Raw genomic sequence first — 24,895 nt, 5'->3', positions numbered from 1 at the left:
TTCTAGTTAGTTAACATAGAGTGTAATACTACTTTCAGGTATACAACAATGTCCCAAAACCTCCATATAACACCTGGTGCTCATCACCCATTCCCCCATCATCTTCCTTTCTGGTAACCATACGTTTAAACTCATTTTTTTAAAATAAAATATTTTGCAATTATAATTGGGAGATCCACTTCAGACAGAAAAATGCAAAGTTCCATTTTCTACACTGTGTCCTTATGAATTAAACCTCAATTCAAATTCAAGTCTGAACACCTTTTGTGTTTTTACATTCTATGTCCTTATTTATGTCACAGTGTTGAGCATTAAAATATAAACCTTAATGTCATTGCTGAAGTTGCTGATGGTATGCCATCCTGCATTGGTCAGATGGTAGTTCACCCATCGCAGCAGTAATTCCTCTGGAGAAAGTTTCATCAGCTCTTCTAGATCTTCACCCTCATTTAGCAATGCAATTAGAGCTGAGAGGAAAACATTGAAATATAAATTTTTCCCATAGTAAGTATGTGTCAATTAAAAGTACATATTTTTATGATTCTACCTTCATTCCTGGAAATCTCAATATCAGCAAAAAGACCAACTTTGATGATCTGCCAGAGAAGTCCCAAGACCAAGTGAGGTTTTCCTTCTTTGAGATCCTGTGCACCAATGTTGACCACTGTACAACCGATGGCTGAGGCAGAATTCAAGGCTAGGTTTAAATTTTCCTGAATCGCCACAAGGAAAAACACATTTGAGAAAGTACTTTCTAAAGTTTTATTAACTAGTTGTGAAAGTAAATAAGAAAGAATAGATTGTGAAAATTCAGATTTTAAAACATAAGTAATATTTATAAAAGCAAAATGCTCTAGTCAAAAAAAAAAAATCCCATGGTTTTAGCCGTCTCTGTACTGCTTGATCTCTTTCCCGTGCACTCATAGATATTATATGTCATTTTCATCCTATCATATTTCTCTTCTTTCATACATCATGATACTACATAGACCTATCATCATGAGGTAAAAAAAAAAAACTAGATTATCACAACTTTACAATCTTTTACAAATGAATGAGGCTTCTTTGGGATAAAGTTTCATGGGAAACTGGTATTATTTTAGCAGATCTATTCCCAGACCTCTAAAATTACTGACAATAAGAGAGATTTAATATCCAAATTTACACTTTGCTGCTTCCCAGAGGCCTGTGTTTTCCCATTCTACTTTAGAATATTCTTTCAAGCCTCCTAAATATCTAGACTATTATCCTCTACTCATACTGGAAGAATGTTATCTCTAAAACTAAAACTGTAAAAGATTTAGCCCCTCAGACCCATCATGTAGTTATTGTAAAATAGCGAGATAAAATTTTTTTATTTTCTTTCACATACTGTATACAAATGTTAAAAGTTAAACCAAATAATACACTTGTACAATAGTGAGAAATGNCCTGGAGCCTGTTTCAGAGTCTGTATCTCCCTCTCTCTCTGACCCTCCCCTGCTCACGCTGTTTCTCTCTCTCTCTCCTAGAAATAAATAAAAATAAACTAAATAAAAAAATTTAAAAAAAAATAAATAAGATATATATGAATATTTTCAACAATCATATATACTAAATGAAACATCCTGACACAAGATGTGAAAGAAAGTAAATTTCCCACAACTGCAATCAGAAATGGCTTCTTTAAGACTTCTTGCCAGGGTTATGCAATATTATTGGCTTATTGGAAAGTGGGAGACAAGAAAGCCATGTTAGTCAACAGCCTATACTAACATTCTACACTTCTCAAGGATAACAGGAAATGGGAGTACTCTTTGAATAGTCCAAGTTTAACTGTGTACCACTGCCCCAAGGTTGTAGCTTCCTTATAAAAGAGACTAAACAACATTAGCAGAATCAAGGATTGTATTTGCCAATAGAAATGAAGGAAAGAGCTTAGCAGGAGCTCACTTTTAATAGCTGCAGCTGTGGCTGTATATTACCTATTAGCTATTACTACCATGACACCAGAGTGGCACTATAGCACAGTGATTATAAGGATGAGCTCTAGATCTAGACCACTGGAATCATATCCCAGGTAATTTCTCAGTACCTCAGTTTTACCATATGTAAAAACATAGGTATTTACCTTATTTTAAGAGTGCTGGGAAGAGTCAAAGAGATAATTCATCAGTTTGTTTAGAACGGTGACTGGTAAATAGTAAGTCTCTTGATTTTGAGGGGAAAAGTATGGTGACTATAAATTCCTGACTTTAACAAGACTTTAATGGAGAAGCTGACTACAGAACAATATAGTAAAAAAGAATAGCTCAAATTCTGTGAAATGGTAAAACTATACCATACTCTTACTTAAACTGAGAACAACAGCATCCAGCAAATATTTGTTTATTAAAGCAACTCAGAGGCACTTGGGTGGCTCAGTTAGTTAAGTGTCCAACTTTGGCTCAGGTTATGATCTCACAGTTCATGAGTTCAAGCCTCATGTCAGGCTCTGTGCTGACAGCATGGAACCTACTTGGGATTCTCTCTTTCCCTCTCTCTCTCTCTGTCCCTACCCTGCTTGTGTGTGCTATCTCTCTCTCAAAAATAAACAAACATTTAAAAAAAAGAAAAAAATTGTATTAAAAAAAACAACTCGGGGAATCTGGGTGGCTCAGTCAGTTAAGCCTCAAACACTTGATTTTGTCTCCATTGGGTTTGTGGGATTGAGCCTACATTGTTGATAGTACAGAGCCTGCTTGGGATTCTCTCTTTCCCTGTGTCTCTGGCCCTTCCTTGCTCACATGCGTGTGCATGCACTCTCTCTCTCTTTCAAAAGTAAACTTAAAAAAATAATAAAAATAAATAAAAGCAACTGAATGATTATAATTATATAACTTGAAAACTACTGCCTTAAGTTCATTCCAAGCACTTTGAGTCTTAATTTCATTCAGTACAAAATACAGCTGACTTTCATTGAATAAAAATCTAGTTTTTATAGGAAATTGAAATTATGTTAAATCAAATGTTTTACATGAATGGACCTTGAACCCACTATGTTAGGTGAAATAAGTCAGACAGAGAAAGACAAATACTATATGACCTCAGTTATATGTGGAATCTAAAACAAAATATACCAAACTCAGAGAGAAAGAGATCAAACTTGGAGTTATCAGAGGCAAAGTATGAGGGAAGGAAAAATTGGAGAAAGGTGGTAAAAAGGTACAAACTTCCAGTTATAAGATAATCAAGCACTAGGGATGTAATGTACAACATGATAACTATAGCTAACACTACTGTATGATAACCAGGAAAGTTGTTAAAAGAGTAGATTCTCTGAGTTCTCATCGCAAGGAGAAAATTTTTGTCCTCATTTCTTTTTTTCCCCCTTTACTTTTTATTGTATCTCTATGAGAAGATGGCTATCAGCTGAATCTATTGTGGTAATCGTTTCACAATATATGTAAATCAAACCATCACAGTAATATATGCCAATTATTTCTCAATAAAACTGGAGTAAAGAAAGTTTTACCTGGGCCTAAACATCCATTAATAAAGGCCTTACATTTTATAGCACGGTAACATGATTACTAGCAAAGGGCAAATACTTACAGAAATAGTGAAAGGGGTGAGCTTTTTCTTATTAATGGCTCTTTCATCAATTGTATCTGGTTCAGATAGGTTGATCATCTTGCTAAAGACAAAAAGGTAATAATTTAGTTTAAGACTTCCAGCTTATTTAAGATAAATAATTTAAGTTAAATACTTTAAGATTTTTTAGTTTGTTTTTCAAAATAGACAAAATAGTTAAATTTTGAAAAGTAGTAACAATCCATTTTTAAAAAATATTATACTGTGATTCATGTCAAAGACTTGCTTTTTAAAACCTAAGAAATACTCCCTAACCTAAAACAAATCCATCACTCACTATAACAGTCATCTTTGCATTTCCTCCTAACTTTTTAAAACTTGCATTTTCTTTATGTGAGTCTTGTCTTTATGTCATTTAATGACCATCAACGTTCAGCAGTCTGAAAAGACAAAGAAATCCTCCAAAACCCAAGTTTCATAAAGTGGTATCAACAGTGTCAAAATTACTGTTGTTGCATAAAGAGCCAGAGACATGGTCTTTCTAAAACTTCAATAATTCAAACATTTTAAAAGATATTAATATAAAATTTGTCTAGATTTTAGAATCTATATTTTATTTTTTTTTTAAATGTTTTATTTATTGCTAGGAGGGAGAGAGAGAGACAGCGTGAGCAGGGGAGGGTCAGAGAGAGAGAGGGAGTCACAGACTGAAACAGGCTCCAGGCTCTGATCTGGCAGTCAGCACAGAGCCCGACGCGGGGCTCGAACCCACAAACCACGAGATCATGACCTAAGCGAAAGTCGGACGCTTAACCGACTAAGCCACCCAGGCGCCCCTAGAATCTATATTTTAAAATAAAGATAGGATGGGGTGCCAGAGTGGCTCAGTTGGTTAAGCATTCAACTTTGGCTCAGGCCATGATCTCACGGTTAATGAGTTTGAGCCCCGCATTGGGTGAGCTCGAGCCCCGCTTCAGGTAAGCCCCACTTCTCTCTCTCTCTCTGCCCATCTTGGGATTCTCTCTCTTACTCACTCTGCCCCTTGCTCACTTATGCCCCCCCCTCAAATAAATAAATAAATAAAATTTTAAAAAAAGACAAAAAATTATCCATGCAGCTAATAACAATCTCCTCTGAAGGTCAGAGGAAGAAATCAGAATTGTAAATTGAGGTCAAGGTATATTTTACATATTATATTCTTAAAACTATCCTGTACTTGAGGGTAGGTTGGGTTTTTAAGTAAAAACACAGAAAAAAGACTGAAAGAAACATGCCAGAGTTTTAAAGATATATAATTATGGGTAATAAGAATATTTGTGGGGCGCCTGGGTGGCTTAGTCGGTTGAGCGTCCGACTTTTGCTTAGGTCATGATCTCGCGGTTCGTGGGTTCGAGCCCCGCGTCGGGCTCTGTGCTGACTGCCAGCTCAGAGCCTGGAGCCAGTTTCAGTCTGTGACTCCCTCTCTCTCTGACCCTCCCCTGCTCACGCTCTCTCTCTCCTAGAAATAAATAAATAAAAATTAAAAAAAAAGAATATTTGTAATACTTATTTTCTTCTTTGTAAGTTTTCTATATTTTTATAAACCTAAAAAAAAAGACACCTGCTTTGTACAAAGAAGTATGCTGGAACTATAGTTACAGTACACACAACAGACACAAAGAAGTGCACTGAGAGAGTTTATAGCCTAGTGGGCAGAAACATACTGCAAAGAGCCAAGGATATGACAAGATTGATTTAAAACATTAATTTCATTTAAGCACAAATAAGACACATCTTTCTTTTACATGTATTCATGTCCCTGTCTCAGTCAATAATCCCTTATTGAAAGTGAAGAAAAAAACCCTGTGAACGTTTTTATTTTTTTTTAATATTTATTTTTGAGAGAGAGAGAGAGAGAGAGAGAGAGAGACAGAAAGCAAGGGAGACAGAGAATCCAAAGCAGGCTCTAGGCTCTCAGCTGTCAGCACAGAGCCTGACATGGCCAACCTCAAGAACTGCGAGAGCATGACCTGAGCCAAGGCTGGATGCTTAACCAACTGAGCCACCCAGGTGCCCCTTGTGAACGTTTTTAAATACATCAGAGGAATAACTAAACATTTTCCTGGGATCACTAAGGAAATAGATGGAAAAGACAGCAGAAAAAGAAGACATCACATTTGAAGAAAAATTCTGGGAAGTTTTGGTACTTAATTTTCTATGCAATATGAATTCTTCAATACCTACATACTTGTTCATTAAATTGTAGTTTTCACTGAATGCTCATCGATGGAGAGAGAAAGAACACATCTCCCTTAACCCAAAGTTTGACTCACCAAAGAAGGATGCCATCTGCAAGTGATTTGAAAAGACTGTCATCATGAGGATTCATGGGCATGAGATGTTTACAGTCAGGGTCATCCTCCAGGGCTTTGTTTATCCAGTTAACAAAAGCCACTTTTTCTTCCGCTGGAAACAGAAAATATTAGTTAGCAAACCTCACTGCACAACATTAACTGTATTACAAAAACATACTTTTTAATTTCTGTTCAAAGATAATAAATGCTTATTATTAAAACTCTACTAAAATATTAAAGGGTTTAAGATGACATATGGGCTTAAAGAGAAAGGGGAATTCATTCCATTTTTTCATCTGATATATTAGGGGACGGTAAGATATATAACTTAAATGAGCAAAATAAATATTCTATTTGATTCTAAAACCCTTACAAATATATATTGTTTCTGAAAGCTAATGAATCAGAAGCTCACTATTAGAGGTCAGATTACACATACATACATAGAAGCCAACTATCAGAGTTCAGATTACACATACACATGAGGACACACACACACACCAGGGTTAAAAATACATGAAATGAATTTCCACAACAATAAACTCCACACCCCCACCAAAATCTACGGAACTGTGATTTGGGGCTTATAATAGAAATACTAATTTCTTTCTGTTTTTTTAAGTTTTTATTGATTATTGAGAGAAAGAGACAGAGCATGAGCATGGGAGGGACAGAGAGAGGAGGAGACACAGAATCTGAAGGGGGCTTCAGGCTCTGAGTTGTCAGCACAGAGCCAAACTCGGGACTCGAACTCACAAACCATGAGATCACGACCTGAGCCGAAGTCGGACACTTAACCAACTGAGTCACCCAGGTGACCCCAGAAATACTAATTTCAATCAAGAGTTATGTGAATGAATAAAACAGCTCCATTTCTGTGGAATTTCTACTATAAGAAAGCTGATACAAATCTAGATATGAGGATTCTCAGTCATCTGCATCCTCAACTTCTCAACATATGGTTTCTACTGTGGGTACACTGACCTTTAGACAGAAAATGTTGTTGAGCTAAGCAGTGGAGAGAAAAGGAAGAAACTTAAAAATGTTCTACTGCTTTATTATTATTCTGTAAATATAAAAATCATTTAACAACATAAATTTTCAAAGAAAACAATTCCCTTTTTTAATGTTTATTTGTTTTGAGAGAGAGAACAAGAGTAGAGGGGAAGAGAGAGAATCCCAAGCAGGCTCCATGCTGTCAGCATTGAGCTCAACATGGGGCTCAAGTCCACAAACTATGATCATGACCCAACCTGAAATCAAGAGTCAGTTGCTTAACCGACTGAGCCATCCAAGTGCTTCATAATTCCCATTTCTATTACAGAGTAGCATATAGTGAGTTGACCTTCCCCAATTCCTAGAATTAGGTAATTTTCCTAAGGGCATTTTTGGCAGGCACTCCCAAAATTTAAGCCATCTCACACACACACACATGCAGTTACTAATATTTCTCTTTTGTACATATCACTATCTGCTTTTCAAGATTATCTTCTTGCCTCACCATAAATACCTCCATACCTCCTCAGAGACTTAGAATCTAGGGATTTAAACATCAATGGATATGGTACTTTCCATTTTAATGTAATGATAAAGATATACAAAGAAATACAACATAAGGGAAATAAATACACTGCAAGAGAGATGTTTTAGAGCAATTTAAAGCAATGTTTTAGAGAATTTAAAGAAAAAAAGAATCACTTCCAGTGGGGTGGTCAAGGAAAGGCTTTATGGAGAAAGTACAATTTGAAAGATGGATTTTTAAGATGGGCAGGGAAAGGGGAGATGTTCCAGGTATAGGAACCAGGATTGAGAAACTATTTCACAACCACTAGGATAGCTGTAATAAACAAAATGGACAGTAACAACTGATGGTGAGAATGTGAAGAATTGGAACTTTCATACATTGCTAGTGGGAATGCAAAATGGTGTGGCAACTTTGTACAACAGTTTGGTAGTTTTTAAAAATGTTAAACACAGAGTTACCAAAAGACATAGCAATTCTACTCCTAGGTATTAAGATAAGTTAGAGCATATGTTCACACAAAAACGTATACACACATGTTCATACAGCATTATTCATAATAGCCGAGACAATCTGAATGTACATCAATGGATGAAAGAACAAACTGTGACATCATCCAAAAAACAAAATATTATACAGCAATAAAAAATGCAGTACAATATATGTCATAACATGGGTAATCCAGTGAAAATATCACTGACAGGCCAGTGAAGGAGCCTGTCAACTGTCAAGTGAAAGGCCACTATTATAAGATTTCATTTACATGAAATGTCCACAATAGGCAAATCTACAGAAAGAGAAACTAGATTAATGGTTGCCAGAGGCTAGGGGAAGGAGGAAATTGGGAGGGACCGCTAATGAGCATGGGGTTTCTCCTTGGCGTAATGAAAGCTTTCTTTCAGACAGTGGTGATGACTGTACAACTCTGTCAATATACTAAAAACTACTGAACTGTACACTTTATTTTTTAAATGTCTATTTTTTTGAGAGAGGGAGAGAGAGAGCATGAGTTGGGGAGGGGCAGGGAGCTAGGAGAATCCCAAGCAGGCTCTGCACTGCCTATGCAGAGCCCAATGTAGGGCTCCATCCCACGAACTGTAGGATCATGATCTGAGCCAAAATGAAGAGTCAGACGTTCATCCAACTAAGCCACCAAGGTACCCCCGAACTGTATACTTTTAAAGCGTGAATTTCATGGCATCTCAATTAAATCTCAATAAAGCTCTTCTTTTTTAAAAGCTACTAAATACTCCAGGGGGCTCCTGGGTGGCTTAGTTGGTTAAGCGTCCAACTTTCACTTAGGTCATGATCTTGCGGTTCGTGGGTTCGAGCCCCGCGTCGGGCTCTGTGCTGACTGCCAGCTCAGAGCCTGGAGCCTGTTTCAGTCTGTGACCCCCTCTCTCTCTGACCCTCCCCTGCTCACGCTGTCTCTCTCTCTCTCTCCTAGAAATTAAAAAAAAAATAAAAAAAAAAAGCTACTAAATACTCCGTACCTAGTTCCAGGAATAGTTATATGGATAATCATTTACACATGTACATATTCATATGTAAAAAAAAATCATCAATCATCAATCATCAAGCCATACACTTAAAAAGAGTACACTTCATGCCCTTACTACTTGTATCTTATACCCCCAAAAATAAGGGGGGGGTGGGAATCTATGGTGACAGACATCAGAAAGGTGGTTTCCTCTGGGGAGAAACAGTTCCTGTACGAGGCATGAAGGAGTCAGTGAAGGTGAGGAAATGTTTTCCCCTCATCTGGTGGCAGCTACATGGATGTTTACACATGCATAACTTCACTGAACTGCAAGGTAAGATCAGAGCACTTTGCTAAATGCATATTATATCTCAATAAAAGATCTTTTAAAATTTGGAGACATTTTCATTAGAATGGGTAGGCAGAAATAGAATTAAGGATGAATCCCTATCAAAAACTGGAGGTAGCATTTACAGGCCACTGTGTTTATAACACTTCTCTAGTGGGAAAAGGGTAGGAAAAAAATTACAATAAGTGGGAAAAGTAGGAGTATATTATTATGGAAAAATCCAGTTAGAAAGGAAGAGAATCATGAGGATAATTAACCGATTCAGATTTTTTTTTAATGTTTTATTTATTTCTAGGAGAGAGAGAGAGACAGCGTGAGCAGGGGAGGGTCAGAGAGAGAGGGAGTCACAGACTCCGAAACAGGCTCCAGGCTCTGATCTGGCAGTCAGCACAGAGCCCGACGCGGGGCTCGAACCCATGAACCGCGAGATTACGACCTAAGCGAAAGTCGGACGCTTAACCGACTAAGCCACCCAGGTGCCCCTAACCGATTCAGATCTTAAAGGAAAAGGCAAAAAGTCACGGTGAGTTTTTGTTAAGAAAAAGCACAGTTCTAGTTATACTCCTATGAACAAAAGGAACTGGGCGAAAGGTTCTCAGACATCTCGACCATGAGAAGTAAGCTTAACGGGGGTAACATATCATCTTAAGAGTTAATGTGACTCTGGATTTCCCACTGGGCAACAATCCAGTGATTCTATCAGATCCAGCAAATCAGGTACTGTGCTCTCTAGTCACCCGGTTCCTTGATAATCAGGAATCTCAGTTCCTGGAAAATGGAAGGGAAACGTCCTTGTAATAAACCTCTTCATAAATTCCTAAATCAGGCCTAAAAGTAAACTCAACTCACCAGTCAAGATGAAAAATCCATTCAGTTATGTGGTCATAACTGAACACAGTCAATGCTGAAATATAAACAATCTCTGTTTTGTTGTTTCTAATCTCCTTGCTGTGGGCTGTGCCTGACACATAGTAGGGACTCACTGATTTCAACGATTCTACTATTTTTCATCCTGACAGCTCTGAAATTGAGATGCATGTCAAATTTGATGGCACATTATAGTCTGATTTTCCTTCAATGGTACATAAGACAATGGTGTGAATTACAATGAACGGCATCTTATATTTGATGAAATATCGGACTTAGTGAATGAGTCAATGACTGAAAGATCAAATTTTGATTGGAGGTTACCTGAATAAGAATGCTGTGTGCCCTCACTGGAAATGGATGATGTTCCTCCAATAGCAGTGATCCCTTCCCTCTTGTTAATTATTTTGCGGAATGTCTTACTGATGTCTTTGCTTTTTAACTCTTGCATCAGCTGGAACAGAATAGAAGTAAAATTGAACTTCAATTCAATCATCATAAAAAGCCTTGCAGCATGAAGGCAGTTATTTAGCTTCTTTATTTACTTGGAATGACATCAAAATAAATCCTCATCAGGGATTCTCACCCTTATTGCTTGTGTACAAAGACAACTCTCCTGTCATTTTACCCATAACACAAACTGTACAAATATTTGCACTTCAAAGATTCTTCACTAGAAGAAACTTTGTTGTTATTAAGCTTAAATTGAACACCTTGAAATTATTCTACACTTGCCATGATCTTTTGTATTGAAAACTAAAGAATAACTACATGATAAAGATTTTTAAATGCTTTAATGAAGATATTTGCCTGTGTGAACATTGTAAATGTATACATGTTAAAATAAGTAAGTCAGATGTCATAGGAAATAATGTAGGCTTGGACAAAAACCCTCTCTCAATCACTCTTGTGACTGGCCAGACCAAATTTATTTTATTTTTTTATGTTTTATTTATTTTTGAGTGAGAGAGAGCAAGTGCGTGAGCAGGTGAGGCACGGAAAGAGAGGGAGACACAGAACCCAAAGACAGGCTCCAGGCTCTGCACTAGCTATCAGTACAGAGCAGGCCTGATGCAGGGCTCGAACCCACAAACCATCATATCATGACCTGAGCCAAAGTAAGACGCTTAACCAACTGAGCCATCCAGGGGCCCCTGGCCAGACTGAATATAATCCATACTCTAAGCAGCAGCCGGTGTGAAGGGTTTTTTTTTTTTTAATTTTTAAATTTAAAAAAAAGTTTATTTGGGGTGGAAGAGGGAAGGAGTGGGGGGAAGGGGCAGAGAGAGAGAATCCCAAGCAGGCTCTGTCCCAACAGCATGGAGCCTGACGCAGGGCTCTATCTTATGAACTGTGAGATTATGACCTGAGCTGAGATCAAGAGACGGATGTTTAACTGATTGAGCCATCCAGGTGATCCCAGAGTGAGTTTTTAAAAATTCTCACTTGATCATGTCACTTCACACTCTCTTCCTCCCACATCACTGACTTCCTATTGTACTTATGATAGAAATGAAAATCCTACAAGATCCTGTATGACCTGACCCCAACTTGCTTCTCTACCTGCATTCCTTACCCTCACCGTCTCCCTCCACCCACACTCAACTTTTTTCCAAGTGCTTGAGAGAATCTGCCATCTCTGAAGCCACAGAGTCTGTACATAGGCTGTCACTTCTGCCTGTCTTGCACATCATTCATTTTTCCTACTCAACTCTTTTATTTGTTTAGCATCTCTCTTCAGATTTCAGCTCAGTCTTCATAGTTTCCAGGACATATTCTTTGCATCCCTGGGATCTCTAGCCTCACCACCAAGTTCAGTTCCTTCTACTATTAACTCTCAAGGGACCCATACTGCTCTACCATAGCAATTATCATAGATCTCTCTTAGCCATTTGTATGATTCTGTCTTCCCCACATCTAAAGTCCCTGGAAGCAGGGATCATCTCTCTTTTTGTTCTTTACATTATTCACAGGTTGCCTAGCAGAACCTGGCAAGAAAGGAGCTCAGGGGTGTCTGGGTGGCAGTTGAGCATCCGACTTCGGCTCAGGTCATGATCTCACAGTTTGTGGGTTCAAGCCCCATGTCGGGCTCTGTGCTGACAGCTAGCTCAGAGCCTGGAGCCTGCTTCTGATTCTGTCTCCCTCTCTCTTTTTCCCTCTCCTGCTCATGCTGTATCTCTCTCTCTGTCAGAAATAAATAAAACATAAAAAAAGAAAGGAGTTCAAATCTTTGCTTAATGAATAAAGAATGCAAAACCAGACAGCTCACATTTCATAAATATTTAATCAATTATATTAATGGTTATATTTTCATATGAAAACTATAGTCATGGTGGTGTTGGTGGAAGGGCGCGGCAGCTCACTCAACTGACCACTGTGAATGGCAGCGTAGCCAAGTCATCTCTCTTGGCATGAAACTTTTGAGATACCAGATATTCAATATTCAGTTCTACAATCTATTTTTCTTTTGTTGGTTGAGTCATGTATTATTTTTCATCTTGTTCAGTTCCCTGCGCCTTGAGGTACTTTAATAATGACACCATGTTATCATAGCTAGCATCGGAATTTATGTGGTGGCATTGCTGAAACTGAAGATATCACTTAGCACAAGGAAATAACTAGTTCCCAGAAGGTATAGTTTCCATACCTTGGCTATTTCAGTCACACAAAAAACATTTCATTTCTCAAGACCAAGTACTGAGATATTAAAACATTCTGCACACATATAGTCGATAAGCACTGAACTCAACTGTAGTTTTACTAGCACATGAGTTATTTTTTTTTTTAAATATGGAACGCTTCATGAATTTGCGTGTCATCCTTGTGCAGGGGCCATGCTAATCTTCTCTGTATCGTTCCAATTTTAGTATATGTGCTGCCGAAGCGAGCACGCACATGAGCTATTACTATTGAAACCTGATATCCAACAACCTGAGAATGATTTTTTTCCCTTTGTTTTATGAATTATTTGTGGACTCTGTTGTTGTTATCATCCTAATTATCATTTTAAAGCAGTGCTTTTTCTGGTCTCTGAAGCCAGATTTAACCAGAGAGCAATGACATTACTAGAACTCTGCTTGAAGCAAAAAACAGAAGATTGGATTACTTACTGACACAAACTCTTCAAAACTGATTTTGCCATCTTTGTTGTTGTCAGCCACTGCTAGAATCTTCTCCACAATTTCACGCACCTTGTAGCCAGGCAGAGGAAGGCTTGCTTCCTTAAAAAGGTCCTGAAGTTCATAGTCACTAACATATCCACTGTTGTCAATATCTGTAAAGATAAATTATGAACTGTCAAATCCCATTTGCATTATTTATTCAAGGTGTGCACCCAGAAGATCTCATGGAAGATTCACAGGCAGGTAGAACCTTTCAGGTTTGTCTCACAAGTGGCAGTAACCTTTTCTCCTACATCTGAACTGTACCTAGGAGTCTATACCCTATCAAAAAATTCATAGTAAATGGACTTTATCCCCATAGATTCAGGACTACCATGCGTATTTTAAGTGCACAGTTTGAACATTGCTCTGACAGATGAAAAACTCAGGTTTAGCAGAACCTGATTTTAACTTCACAGAATTTACAAATGAATCTGCAGGCCTCACATTCTCTATAAAATATGGGCACGTATTAAGTACACATAAGGTATCTCTGTTCTACATTTCACTTGGTGGCACTTATGTTTCATTTGTCAATAATTCATTGCTTCTTCATTATGTATTTATGATACCATTATGTAGGCTGAATCATGTTTGATGGCGTTTTGACGTCAGGTGTTCAAGAAATAATTTCACACCTATATTTGGACTTTTGGAAATGGGTTTCCAGGTATTTTCACTTTATTGCTCAGATGTCCTTCCCTGGGTTTTCCCTAGAGACTAGATATCACTTCTTGACACAGGACAAAGGCAACACAAAACACTTCTGCCGAGAGTTGGCAACAGGGCTTTGGACTGTTTGGTTAGTTGCCTGGATCTACCTTGTCATATAGGCTTTCTTTGCTCATCTGGTAATAGTTGCTTTGTTTCCTGTATTTTACTTTTTCCCATCAGGATAAGAGGTGTCCTCACCAAAACTCAATTAATTATAAAGATAGAAACTTTTATTTTAGGAATTAATACTGTTCAGAACAAGTGGAAAGTTTCTAAACTAGAATCTACCAATAACCAAAATATTGCTATAATCTCAAAGGCCAGCTAATAAGCTAAATTTCTGGATATTGCAATAATGATAACACTTTCTTTGAACTCAGAGCAAAATGTCACTATTTACTACAAGTTCAGAATCATTTCCTGTATTTTGAAATAGACAAATGTTGTTCATAGCAACATTATTTACAAGAGCAAAAAGGTAGGAACAACTCAGGTGTCCTTCAACAGATGAAAGGATAAACAAAATGTGGTACAGACATAAAACAGAATGTTATTCAGGATGGGGAGCTAGTATTTAATGGTTAGAGAGTTTCAGTTTGGGAAAATGAAAGAGTTCTAGAGATAGAGATGGTGGTATGGTTGCATAACAAAATGAATGTACTTAATGCCACTGAACTAGATACTTAAAAATTCTTAAAATAGCAAATTTTGTCTATTTTACCATAACTTACAAAGGAAAAAAAAGAAAGAAGACAAATATTTTAACCTCTCATGTCTCCCTAAAGACCCCCAAAATATCCCACCTAGTAAGGTTGGATAAGCATGACCCTCTGCCTCTGAGAAAGGTTGTTGGGTACAAATTATCAGAGGAAGTACTAGGTTTTTAAGGAGCAATTTATCTCATCAATAAAGCTAATACACATTATGCTAGTGTTAGCACTGCCCTCGCACAGAGCAAATTATCTGGCTGTCAGATTTGTTCCATCAGTGAATTATTTATTCAAAATATCATTAAATAAATATTGCAGGATTATATGTCCATGAGTCATAAAGAGCAAAGTTCATGTACTAAACAAAGAAAATAGATTACTAATTCATTCATTTCACTAAGACCTAGGCAGCACTTTTATTCAAGCTACCAAACTGCACTTATAAAATAACAGCAAAAGCAAACTAGGGATACATTTTTATTACTTCCTCTGTTTCAATGCTCAAAATGAGCAGAACATTCTGACAATTGCCCAATTTTTGTCTTGAAAAGACTCTGGGCACTGCATTTAACACTTTATAAAAATTTATTATTAAAAGTAATCTTTTAGAGATCATACAATATTCATGCAATGCTCTAATAACAAATATACTGTCCTCAAAAAAAAAAAAAAAAAAGACCAAGATTAAGGCATTCACTATGAGCCTAATTCAGCCACCATGAAGACTGTATTCAGAAGGTTTGAGTTACCCTGGGGATGGCTGTGCAGGGAGAAGTGGAAGGGCCCAGAGATTTGTATAACTCACTTTGCTTCATAGCAATGATGTGTAAGTTGTGAGCTTCCTGACAGCTTTACTTTTTTTTTTTTCTGGAGAGCTTTCTTTTTTAAACTTAAATCTTTCTTTTCTCTTAGTATTGGTCTCTAAAATTATGTACTGCATCTCATCTACATGAATTTTAGTCATGATTCACTAGGTTTATGAGAAATCTAGGCACAAGATCAACTGTGATCATGATATGTCCTCCCTAGTCTACCATCTGTTTCTCACAGACTGCTCTTTTTTTAAAAATGTTTATTTATTTTTTGAGAGAGCGAAAGAGCACAAGTGGGAGAAGGGCAGAGAGAGAGAGAGAAACACAGAATCAGAATCTGAGCTGTCAGCACAGAGCCCAACACGGGGCTTGAACTCATGGACAGCGAGATCATGACCTGAGCCGAAGTCAGATGCTTAACTGACCGAGCCACCCAGGCGCCCCACAGTCTGTGCCTCTGTACCAGAGAAGGAGCCTACTGTGGGAGGGGCAGGACTGGTGGTGTCACCATCCCAAGGTTCTTTCACTGTGCTTGCCTTTCACTTGCATGCATTTGTAAACGAGAGCAAAAGATGATATTTTTTCTACTTGTTTGCCACAGGCTTCCTGGGAGCAAAGTACAGAAGTGACATCCAAATGAACAGGAGAGAATTTTTTTGGAAGAAAAATACAAAGCCATCAAATGATAATGTCACAAAGACAAAACATTGAATGGCTTTAAAAAGTGAAAGAAGAAAAAATAAGATACACAGCCTTTAAAAACCACCGCAAGATTCTTTAAAATTATGCCTCAGGGAGAAGAAAAATAAAGACATACGGCCTTTAAAAACAATATTCAGATTTTAAAATATTCCGTGTGAAGTCAGAAGGTGTTACTATTAGCGACAAACGTGAAGGCCAGAGTTCAATTTATAAACGAGGAAGTGTTTCTATATTTTCTCTCTGTAATGAGGATATCATGTTAAGCGTATTCAGTTACACTGTCATTCATTAACCTGGATTACTCTCAGCAAAGAAATTATCAAAGAATTCAAAGTCCAATTCTCTTAGAAATTCAAGCCAGTCTTAATTTATCTTTTAGAAAGAAAGAACCCAGTGAAACCTAGATGGGGGTTGGAGGGAAGAAATAGGATAAAGCTAGGGGTAAGTGGGTGGTAGTAAAACCAATAGAAGGTATTATTCCATTCCTGGAACTCTGACATCAAGCAGAATAAGAATGTCGTATTTAGTTTTTCTCAAGCATACCTATTTTATTAAATGCTTCTTGTAGCTCTTCCAGCTCTTCCCGAGAAATGGTAGTGGTACTGTTTTCCATCTTCGGAGAAAGGACTACCTTCAGGTCTTTATAGCTAGAAAAAGCAATGTTATAAAAAGAACATTAGCCCTTTGGAAACACTTATCTAAGCAACACAGAGTACACAGGCAGCAAAATCTCTAGAAGGAATCACCTGAGAGGTCTGGCTGACAAGGAACAAATAGGAACAGATCCCCACACTACATCCCAGCATAGGTGGGCTAGACAATAACAGAGTCCATAGAGGGAAGAATGCCTGTATTTTACCCCTTGCCCTTATGCAGGGCATAGACATTTCTCATAGCCTATACAATTTTCATTTACATTTTACCCCACTCTTTCAGTAAAATAAACATTTCAAGTTTGAAAGAAATGCATTTATAAATGTTAAGAAAGTAGCCAGGAGGGGCTCCTAAGTGGCTCAGTCGGTTAAGCGTCCAACTTTGGCTCAGGTCACCATCTTATGGTTCGTGGGGTCAAGCCCCGCATCGGTCTCTGTGCTGACAGCTAGCTCAGAGTCTGGAGCCTGCTTCAGATTATGTATCTCCCTCTCTCTGACCCTCTCCTGCTCACATTCTCTCTCTCTCTCAGAAATAAATAAAACATTTAAAAAAAGAAAGTAGTCTGGAAGTAAAATTTTAAGACACGAATAATGTCCACAAAAAGAATAAAGCACATAATTTTTTAAATAACTCATTAAAATTTTTCACTGATCAATTAAAAGTCATATTGAATTGTGTGAAGCCCTCGAAAAGTGTTATGGCTCATTTGTCATTTGTATACCAACTTGATTAGGAATTTGGGGTGTTCCTCCAAAATGACAGATTTCTGTATCTTACACTTATGTCTGATTCTAATTCAAGTATAATTAAATCGTTGGGTTTTTAAAAATATACTACTGCCCACTATTCTACTCTGTTTAGGAAAAAGAGTTTTAGTTACTCTATTAACTAGTAACCCAGTATTTCTTTTTCTTACTTGTCCCATGCTTAGATGATTAATGTGCCATATAAGGTCCTAAGTATGATGTGCTCATTCTCATTTAATCCTCACCGTTCCATGAAATAAGCGGTGTCCTCATTTTAGTAATTGAGAAAGGGATGCTTCATGCAATTGAGTAACTTTTTCAAGGTGTCAAAGTGTGTACTCATACTCTCATCATTAAGCTGTGGTCAAACCAAGCTCTGTTTCATTCCTGTCTTTAGGTCTGCTCTGCAGTCTCCCAAATATAATGTGATATCAAGCCATGTAAACATATAGATATGTATTTGAATAATAATTTATGTAATATTTAACATATGTAATATATAAAAAATATATACTTGTAAAATAAAATTTTGTATTTTAAAAGAAAATTGTCTTTGTAAAATTCTTTGTAAAGTTTTGGAGGAAAAATTCTAGCTGGATCATATCATATTTATCAGACACATAATTTGTCAGTCCTGAAACACTCTAGAAGGCAGTTACTAGAATTCACTTTGCAATTTTAGAAATGAGGAACACAGCATTTAACTAGTTTCAACACCTGGCATTGAAGAATTCCTAGCTGGATGCCTGAGACAGCTCCAAAGAGCACAGTATTTCAGAGTCATCCTGAAAGATGCAGCCCAGACGCAGCCAGGATCACTGACCAGGGACCCACCAACAGGGCAGGTAATGTTGAATTCTGTAGACAGACGTTATCTTCCCATAGATTTTGTTATGTGCCATATATTTCTTCAATAATTCCAACACTGCTTTCCTTCTCTACTTTGTATTTTTAGCCCATATAATTTAAAAAACTTTCTTTCACCAATTAGAGTCTTTTCTCCTCCTCTCCTAATCCCCAAGTATACCCTGACACAGCAAAGTATATATTTAGAAAGTTAAGGAAGTATATTCTAAAAACGAACTTCTCAGTTTAGATGAAATTGGATCTGATCTTTTATCTTTCCTAAAATTTCTAACTTCTGTGAACCTTTAAAAGCTTTACCAAAATTGGGACACCTGGCTCAGGCAGTTGAGTATCCGACTCTGGCTCAGGTCATGATCTTGCGGTTCATTAGTTCAAGCCCCACCTACATCAGGCTCTGTGCTGACAGCTCAGAGCCTGGAGCCTGCTTCAGATTCTGTGTCTCCCTCTCTTTCTCTGCCCCAATCCCCTCAAAAATAAATAAACATTAAAAAATTAAAAAAGAACTTTACCAAAATTAGTCTAAGCAGCCATTTATGATTTACAGGATCTAAAACCCCAGGATCCAGAAGAGTTTCAGAGAAAAGGGGTTAGGAACAGCTCTAAAGACCAACAAGATTCTTCTGTCTTTCTGCCAACTGTACAGCTCCCAACTGTGAGGGACTAAACCTGTATTTCACTCGCACCTTTTGGCTTCCTGGCTATTCCATTTTCTCTCCTCCCCCTGTGGCCCTAGCGCTGGTCACCTGAGATCCTGAGTTCCTGAGGTAGCCATTGACACAGAGGAGGCAGCCTGCCACTTTATCCTCCAAAATTCCCTTTTCCCTTACTTCCCCTTTCTCTAGTAATATAAAAAATAATGGCAAATATTTACTGAGGGCTTTCAATGGGCCTGGAACTATGCTAACCTCATACAAGAAGGGCTCACTGTGTATTGATCTGTTCTTCTATTAAGGGAAGAAGTGTCCTCCCTTAAATGTAAATTAGAGGGCTGAACAGATTACCTAAGGAAGGTTAAAGAGAGAGAGAGAGAGAGAGAGAGATTCAATATCAAATCTGTTTCTAATGCCTCCAAACCCTTAAATTCTACATGTACTTCAATTAACATCCCTATTCTTTCACTGCAAGTATCACAGGTAGCTTTAAAGAAAAGAATGATGACCACTTCAGGCCATAGTTGGCCATACTTAAGTGTAGACACTTAAGTATGAGTGATTGATAAACCCTTACAGTGCTCATCAGATTTATATTTTAAGGGCACAACTTTTAAGGATATGAGGGAAGTTTTCTAAAAGTTTATTTGAGAGTGAGAGCACGTACACAGCAGAGCAGGGGCAGAGAGAGAGAGGGAGAGAGAGAATCGCAAGCAGGCTGTGCACCGATAGTAAGGAGCCCAACACGGAGCTTGAACTCACAAACTGAAAGATCCTGACCTGAGCTGAAACCAAGAGTAGGATGCTTAACTGACCAAGTGACCCAGGTGCCCCTTAAGGGCCAATTTATATTTTAAGGGCAAATGCCAGTTTTCTTTAGAGTAACAGATGAATACATTATTATAATATTGATACATCAGCAAAATAAATGAACCACACCTGTTTCTTAAAAACACAGTAACTGGAAAAAGCAAAGTGCTAAAAGATACATATGGTATATGTACCAATTATTGTGAGTTATAAAAACATAAAATACTGTTTATGTTGCCAAACATATGTAGTAAAACTTAAAAACACATGGGAATGATGAGAAAATTCAGAATAGTGGTTGTCAATGGCAAAGTAGGAAAGGGCCACAGCTGGGGGCTGGCGCTGGATCTATTACATTTTTTTAAGAGAAATTTGAAGCAATTATGGCAAAATTTAACATCTGTTCAATCTGAGCAGTAAGTATATGGATACTGGGTATATTGTTTCTGTACCTATTTTAAGAATATTTTTTGTTTTAGGGGCACCTGGGTGGCTCAGTCAGTTAAGCGTCTCACTTCGGCTCAGGTCATGATCTCGCGGTTCATGGGTTCAAGCCCCGCACTGGGTTCTGTGCTGGCAGCTCAGAACCTGGAGTCTGTTTCAGATTCTGTGTCTCCCTCTCTCTCTGCCCCTCCCCCGCTCATGCTCTGTCTCTCCCTCTCTCTCTCTCTCAAAAATAAATTTAAAAAACTATTAAATTTTTTAAAGAGTATTTTTTGTTTTAAATAATTCACAACATAATTTTTAAACTTTTAAATTCAGAGAGTAAAAAAATAGTAGGTAAATAAAATAATAAAGGTAACACAAGAATATGTTGTGAACAGGAGAAAATTTCCCAAAGTCCCTCAGGACATGGGGAAACATTTTGTAAGTACTTCAGTCTTGAACAGTCAAAACAGTTAATATTGTTGTAGAAGAATCATTTATTGAAATATCAAATTGTGTTTCTTCTCCAACCCCCTTGCCCCAGTCATACCTCTCAACTAAAGTAGTGACCACCTCTTGCCAGGCATAATGAAAGGGGCAGCACAGAAAGCAAACCCAGCCTGGAATCTGTGGTTCCGAGTCCTCGGGTAAAAGCACAAACCTCCTCAGAGTTTACTGGGTGTTCTGGGAATGGGGCAGCAGGAAGAGGAGATCCCTGAGAAGCCACTAGATGAGGAAGACAGGGAGAGGGAGAAATTCTCCCCACGGGCAAAGAGGGAAATCTGTGGATGCCGGCAAGGAAGACTGCAGCCACAGAGGTGGCAGAGACAGGGACAGCCGAAGTGCAGGAGAATCTCTGCTGAAGGGAGGCACAGAGTGAGCAATGGGCATTTCCCAGGCAGACACTGGTGACTGATGAACCCAGGACAGAAGAGCTTCCCATGAGCCTCTGCTCTGTTTAAGACCCCAGGACGAGAAGCTGAGGAGCAGATTCCAGGTGCCTGAGAAGGATGTGACTACTCAGGCAGGATGAGGCATCTCAGTCAAAATAAATTTGCTTTAAAGAACGTACATAAATGTGATATTTCTTTCATACCTGACTTTTATGGAAAAAGCTTGTCCTTTTCTATGGGAAAAAAAAAGCCTCCAATTCTCTGGAGAATTGCCTAGAATCAGAGGTTCTGGAACACTGCAGTATCTCGGGGTTGGGGGGGGGCAATACTACCGCATCCTATATCCTCCTCCTCTACTTCATAAACTTCTCTTATCTTCCATCTCAACACTCCTCTTTTCTTACTATGTTCTATTTTCAGCTCCCCATTACAAGTTTAAAGATCACAAGGTCACTAGAATAAATCATTATGTGAAAAAAATAAACAGTGAACAAATATGAATTAATTGAAGCGTTTCCTTTTTAGTGTAAAGGAAACCTGGAAAATAGTTTCATCTCTCTGTATTTCCAGCTATCTTTTTTTCAACCACATTTCACAATAGGGAGTGACATCATTCTGCAAACACAAACATTCATATTCCCTATCAACCTATTACTTTATCAGATTTTCTCTAGTTAACTGGGATATCTACTGACATTAAAAATTTTTTTTAATGTTTATTTATTTTTGAGAGACAAAGAGAGACAGAGCATGAGCAGGGGAGGGGCAAAGAGAGGCAGAGACACAGAACCTGAAGCAGGTTCCAGGCTCTGAGCCTGATGCAGGGCTCGAACTCAATAACCGTGAGATCATGACCTGAGCCGAAATCGGACGCTTAATCAACTGAGCCACCCAGATGCCCCTCTACTGTCTTTCTAATATGAATATAAACTGGGAGACCACTGACTTTGTTAAATATTAGATTTCCAATTCTACCCACCAGTGTGTCCCCTCTTTGGACAGAGCAAGCTATTAAATGGGTACAATATAATTCACATTTCTCCTGAGCATCCTTCTGCACTGAAAAAAATGAGCTCTGCTTTTTTTTTTTTTAATTCATTTTACAAGGGACAGCTATGCTGGCAAACCTTCCTGAGAAGTCATCAATTGGACTGCCAACAAGCCTGCACTGGCAAAACCCCAAACTGTCTTAAAAGGGTAAATGTTATAAAGATGTAAGTTTATTCTCAGATAAGCAAAAATAATTGCCTAAGTGCCTGCACTGCACAATCCTAGAGACCATAATCAGGCACCAATATGAAGAGTTAAGCCAGGTGTAACACATCTGTAAGGGTGTGACGCTTGGTTTCAAACTGACTCATTTGTGACTTCTTAAAGGGAAGCGTGGCAATCTACAAAAACAAACATGACAAAAAATAATATACAGATATCTTAATGTTGGGCCTTTTTTCTGCTTCAGTTCCAAGGATTAACCATTTCATCAGTCCCCACACCACCAAATTCATGTCCTTTCTGCCCCTTAACTCTCTGTTCCACAGTCTGCCTGCCACTCTCCTCCATCCTTACCTCTTTCCCATCTGCATTAGTATCATAGCCTCTGTCTTCACCTTGGCTCTTATATGTTATTCAGCTCACACACATTAACTGATTCTTGATCATGTATTGCCTTGTGATAGTCATATTTTGTTAATCTCATTCACCTTCCTAAACTCACTGTTTGCTCTGTAAGGTAAAAGATGCAGGTTTTCTTATTTTTATATTCTCAACGGCTTTACTGTGTTACACGTGAGGGGAAAATTTAGTAAAATTCACTAATGGTGATATTTCTCTTCATAGAGCAGGGAGAGTACTAGGTTAAAAAAAAAAGGGGGGGGGTGCCAAACAGAACAGTGGTCTGTGTGAAATGTGTCAGCAACAGATGAGTGAACAGACTGAAAGAATCTCCATGCCTCAATAACCGGTTCTCTTCATTCACCCACCCACTCACTCATTATTTATTCACAACAACTTGCTGAGCACCTGTTCACCCTGCTGAGTATTAGGGGCACAGAGATGGTATTCAAATTTTTGAGCCCACTTGGCTATATCGCAGTTGTTTTTTTCTAAATCTTTCAAAAATAATTGTTGTCAATTTCCCCCAAATCCCTTTACAAAAGAGTAAATATTATACTTTTTTTAAGTAAATACCCTCAGTTCTTCCCTAGATGAATCTTTTAAGTACTGATGGTCTTGTGCAAAAACCAGATGTCTAAATAAGAAAATCTGCTGGGCAAAGTGGAGAAGAACAGAGAGGACTTGCCTACATCATCTCCCCACTCACTGCCTTTCTGCTTGAGCCACTGCCATGGTCATCTCCACGACCAGCCACAATTACAACTGATAATGATCCTGTGCATTTGTATATTTGGGCACTGAGTTGGGTGCTGACCTGAGTGTTCATCAGCTGCTAAAGTTGCCATCAAGAGCTTTCTATACCCATTTACTTAAAAGCCCCAATATGTAGCTCATAGTAAGAGAGTTTAAAATAATTTAGTTAAGTATTCAACAAATACAATTTGGACTCAGCACGAAGGTTTAAAGATTAATAAGAATTAAACTCTTCTAGAACTATACTCAGTATAAGGCTGATTGGGGTCAATGATAAATGCCTAAGTTCGATTAAAACTGATTTTTTGGTAAATAATATAAAGGAATCTTATGATTATTTCTCTTTTCATAAACAAATTAGAATTATCCCCTAATTTGTTCGCTGTTTAAATCTGGATTTAAAGGGACCTCTTTGTATACCATATAATATTTACTGTCAAGCTCATTCAACCTCTATGTGATTCTGGGCTGGAAGCTTCTGGACTAACTGCAGCCAAGGCAATAGCAGTATACAGAGCAGCATATGAGAAGGAAGGCTAGAAGGGGGTGTGCATGTGTGTGCATGTGTATAACCACGCTTAGTAATTTTTCAGTTCAGAAATAGGAAATTTCATTAAATGTATACATAACAGGTATAAAGTACAATTTACTGATCAAAGCTTAGGTCAAGACTATCCACAGAAGACTGACTGGAATCATTCGGGGATGTGAAAGAAAGGGGAAAACAGGCCCCTTTCTAAATTCTACGTTAAGTGAATACAGCTAACTTGTAAGCTGAGGAAATAACAGTCTATCAAGTGGGAATCAGTTCTTGGGACCTACTGATCAATGTTGTTCCATGACCCCAAGCTCGGCAACACTTTTGCCCAGCAGCCCATGAAAATTCTTCCTGGTCCCTGAAGTCCTGGAGGAGGACGGAGGCCTGTATATCTGACTCCCTAGACTTGTAGCCTTTTCCTGATGTGTCCATGATGCCAGCCAGGGCTCCAAAAGGGGAAGCCGCTGCTGAGCCACAGTGGACTGCTGCCAACAGGAATCAGGCCCAAGGCTGCCACATCTTCTGATTTCTAAAGAGAAACCAGAAATCCAGATTTTTATGTGAAATTTTGTTTTCAGTTTTTGCAAATGATGTGAATCTTTTTATAACACGTGTGTCAGTCAGATTAAAACTCTGGTCTATTAATTTTGCTTCTACACCTCCCTAATTCTATGTTACCTCATTTGGCCTCCCAAGGGAATGTGGTGGGAATACTGTATGTTTCTCTAGAAACAATGGCATC

General features: G+C 38.1%; 1 protein-coding gene and 1 non-coding gene across 2 annotated transcripts in view; both read right to left on the bottom strand.

The window, feature by feature from the left end:
• Positions 1–24,895, bottom strand: part of PLS1 (plastin 1) — a 78,286-nt gene that overhangs the window by 28,718 nt on the left and 24,673 nt on the right. The window contains exons 2-8 of the mRNA XM_077756658.1: positions 16,746–16,849; positions 13,214–13,377; positions 10,428–10,557; positions 5,865–5,997; positions 3,574–3,655; positions 548–713; positions 325–467 (exon numbers count right to left, since the gene is read on the bottom strand). Of these exons, the coding sequence (XP_077612784.1) occupies positions 325–467; positions 548–713; positions 3,574–3,655; positions 5,865–5,997; positions 10,428–10,557; positions 13,214–13,377; positions 16,746–16,815 (888 nt within the window). The 5' untranslated portion in view covers positions 16,816–16,849. The remainder of the gene's footprint in view (positions 1–324; positions 468–547; positions 714–3,573; positions 3,656–5,864; positions 5,998–10,427; positions 10,558–13,213; positions 13,378–16,745; positions 16,850–24,895) is intronic.
• On the bottom strand, positions 12,888–12,994 carry LOC144225514 (U6 spliceosomal RNA). Its single transcript, XR_013333331.1, has one exon. It is a non-coding gene; the product is annotated as a U6 spliceosomal RNA (small nuclear RNA).

Source organism: Crocuta crocuta, unplaced genomic scaffold, assembly GCF_008692635.1.
Source record: "Crocuta crocuta isolate KB4526 unplaced genomic scaffold, BGI_CrCroc_1.0 scaffold337, whole genome shotgun sequence".
Classification (NCBI taxonomy): Eukaryota; Metazoa; Chordata; class Mammalia; order Carnivora; family Hyaenidae; genus Crocuta; species Crocuta crocuta.
The sequence above is the reverse complement of the archived record's forward strand: the minus strand, read 5'-3'. Positions and strand labels throughout refer to the sequence as shown.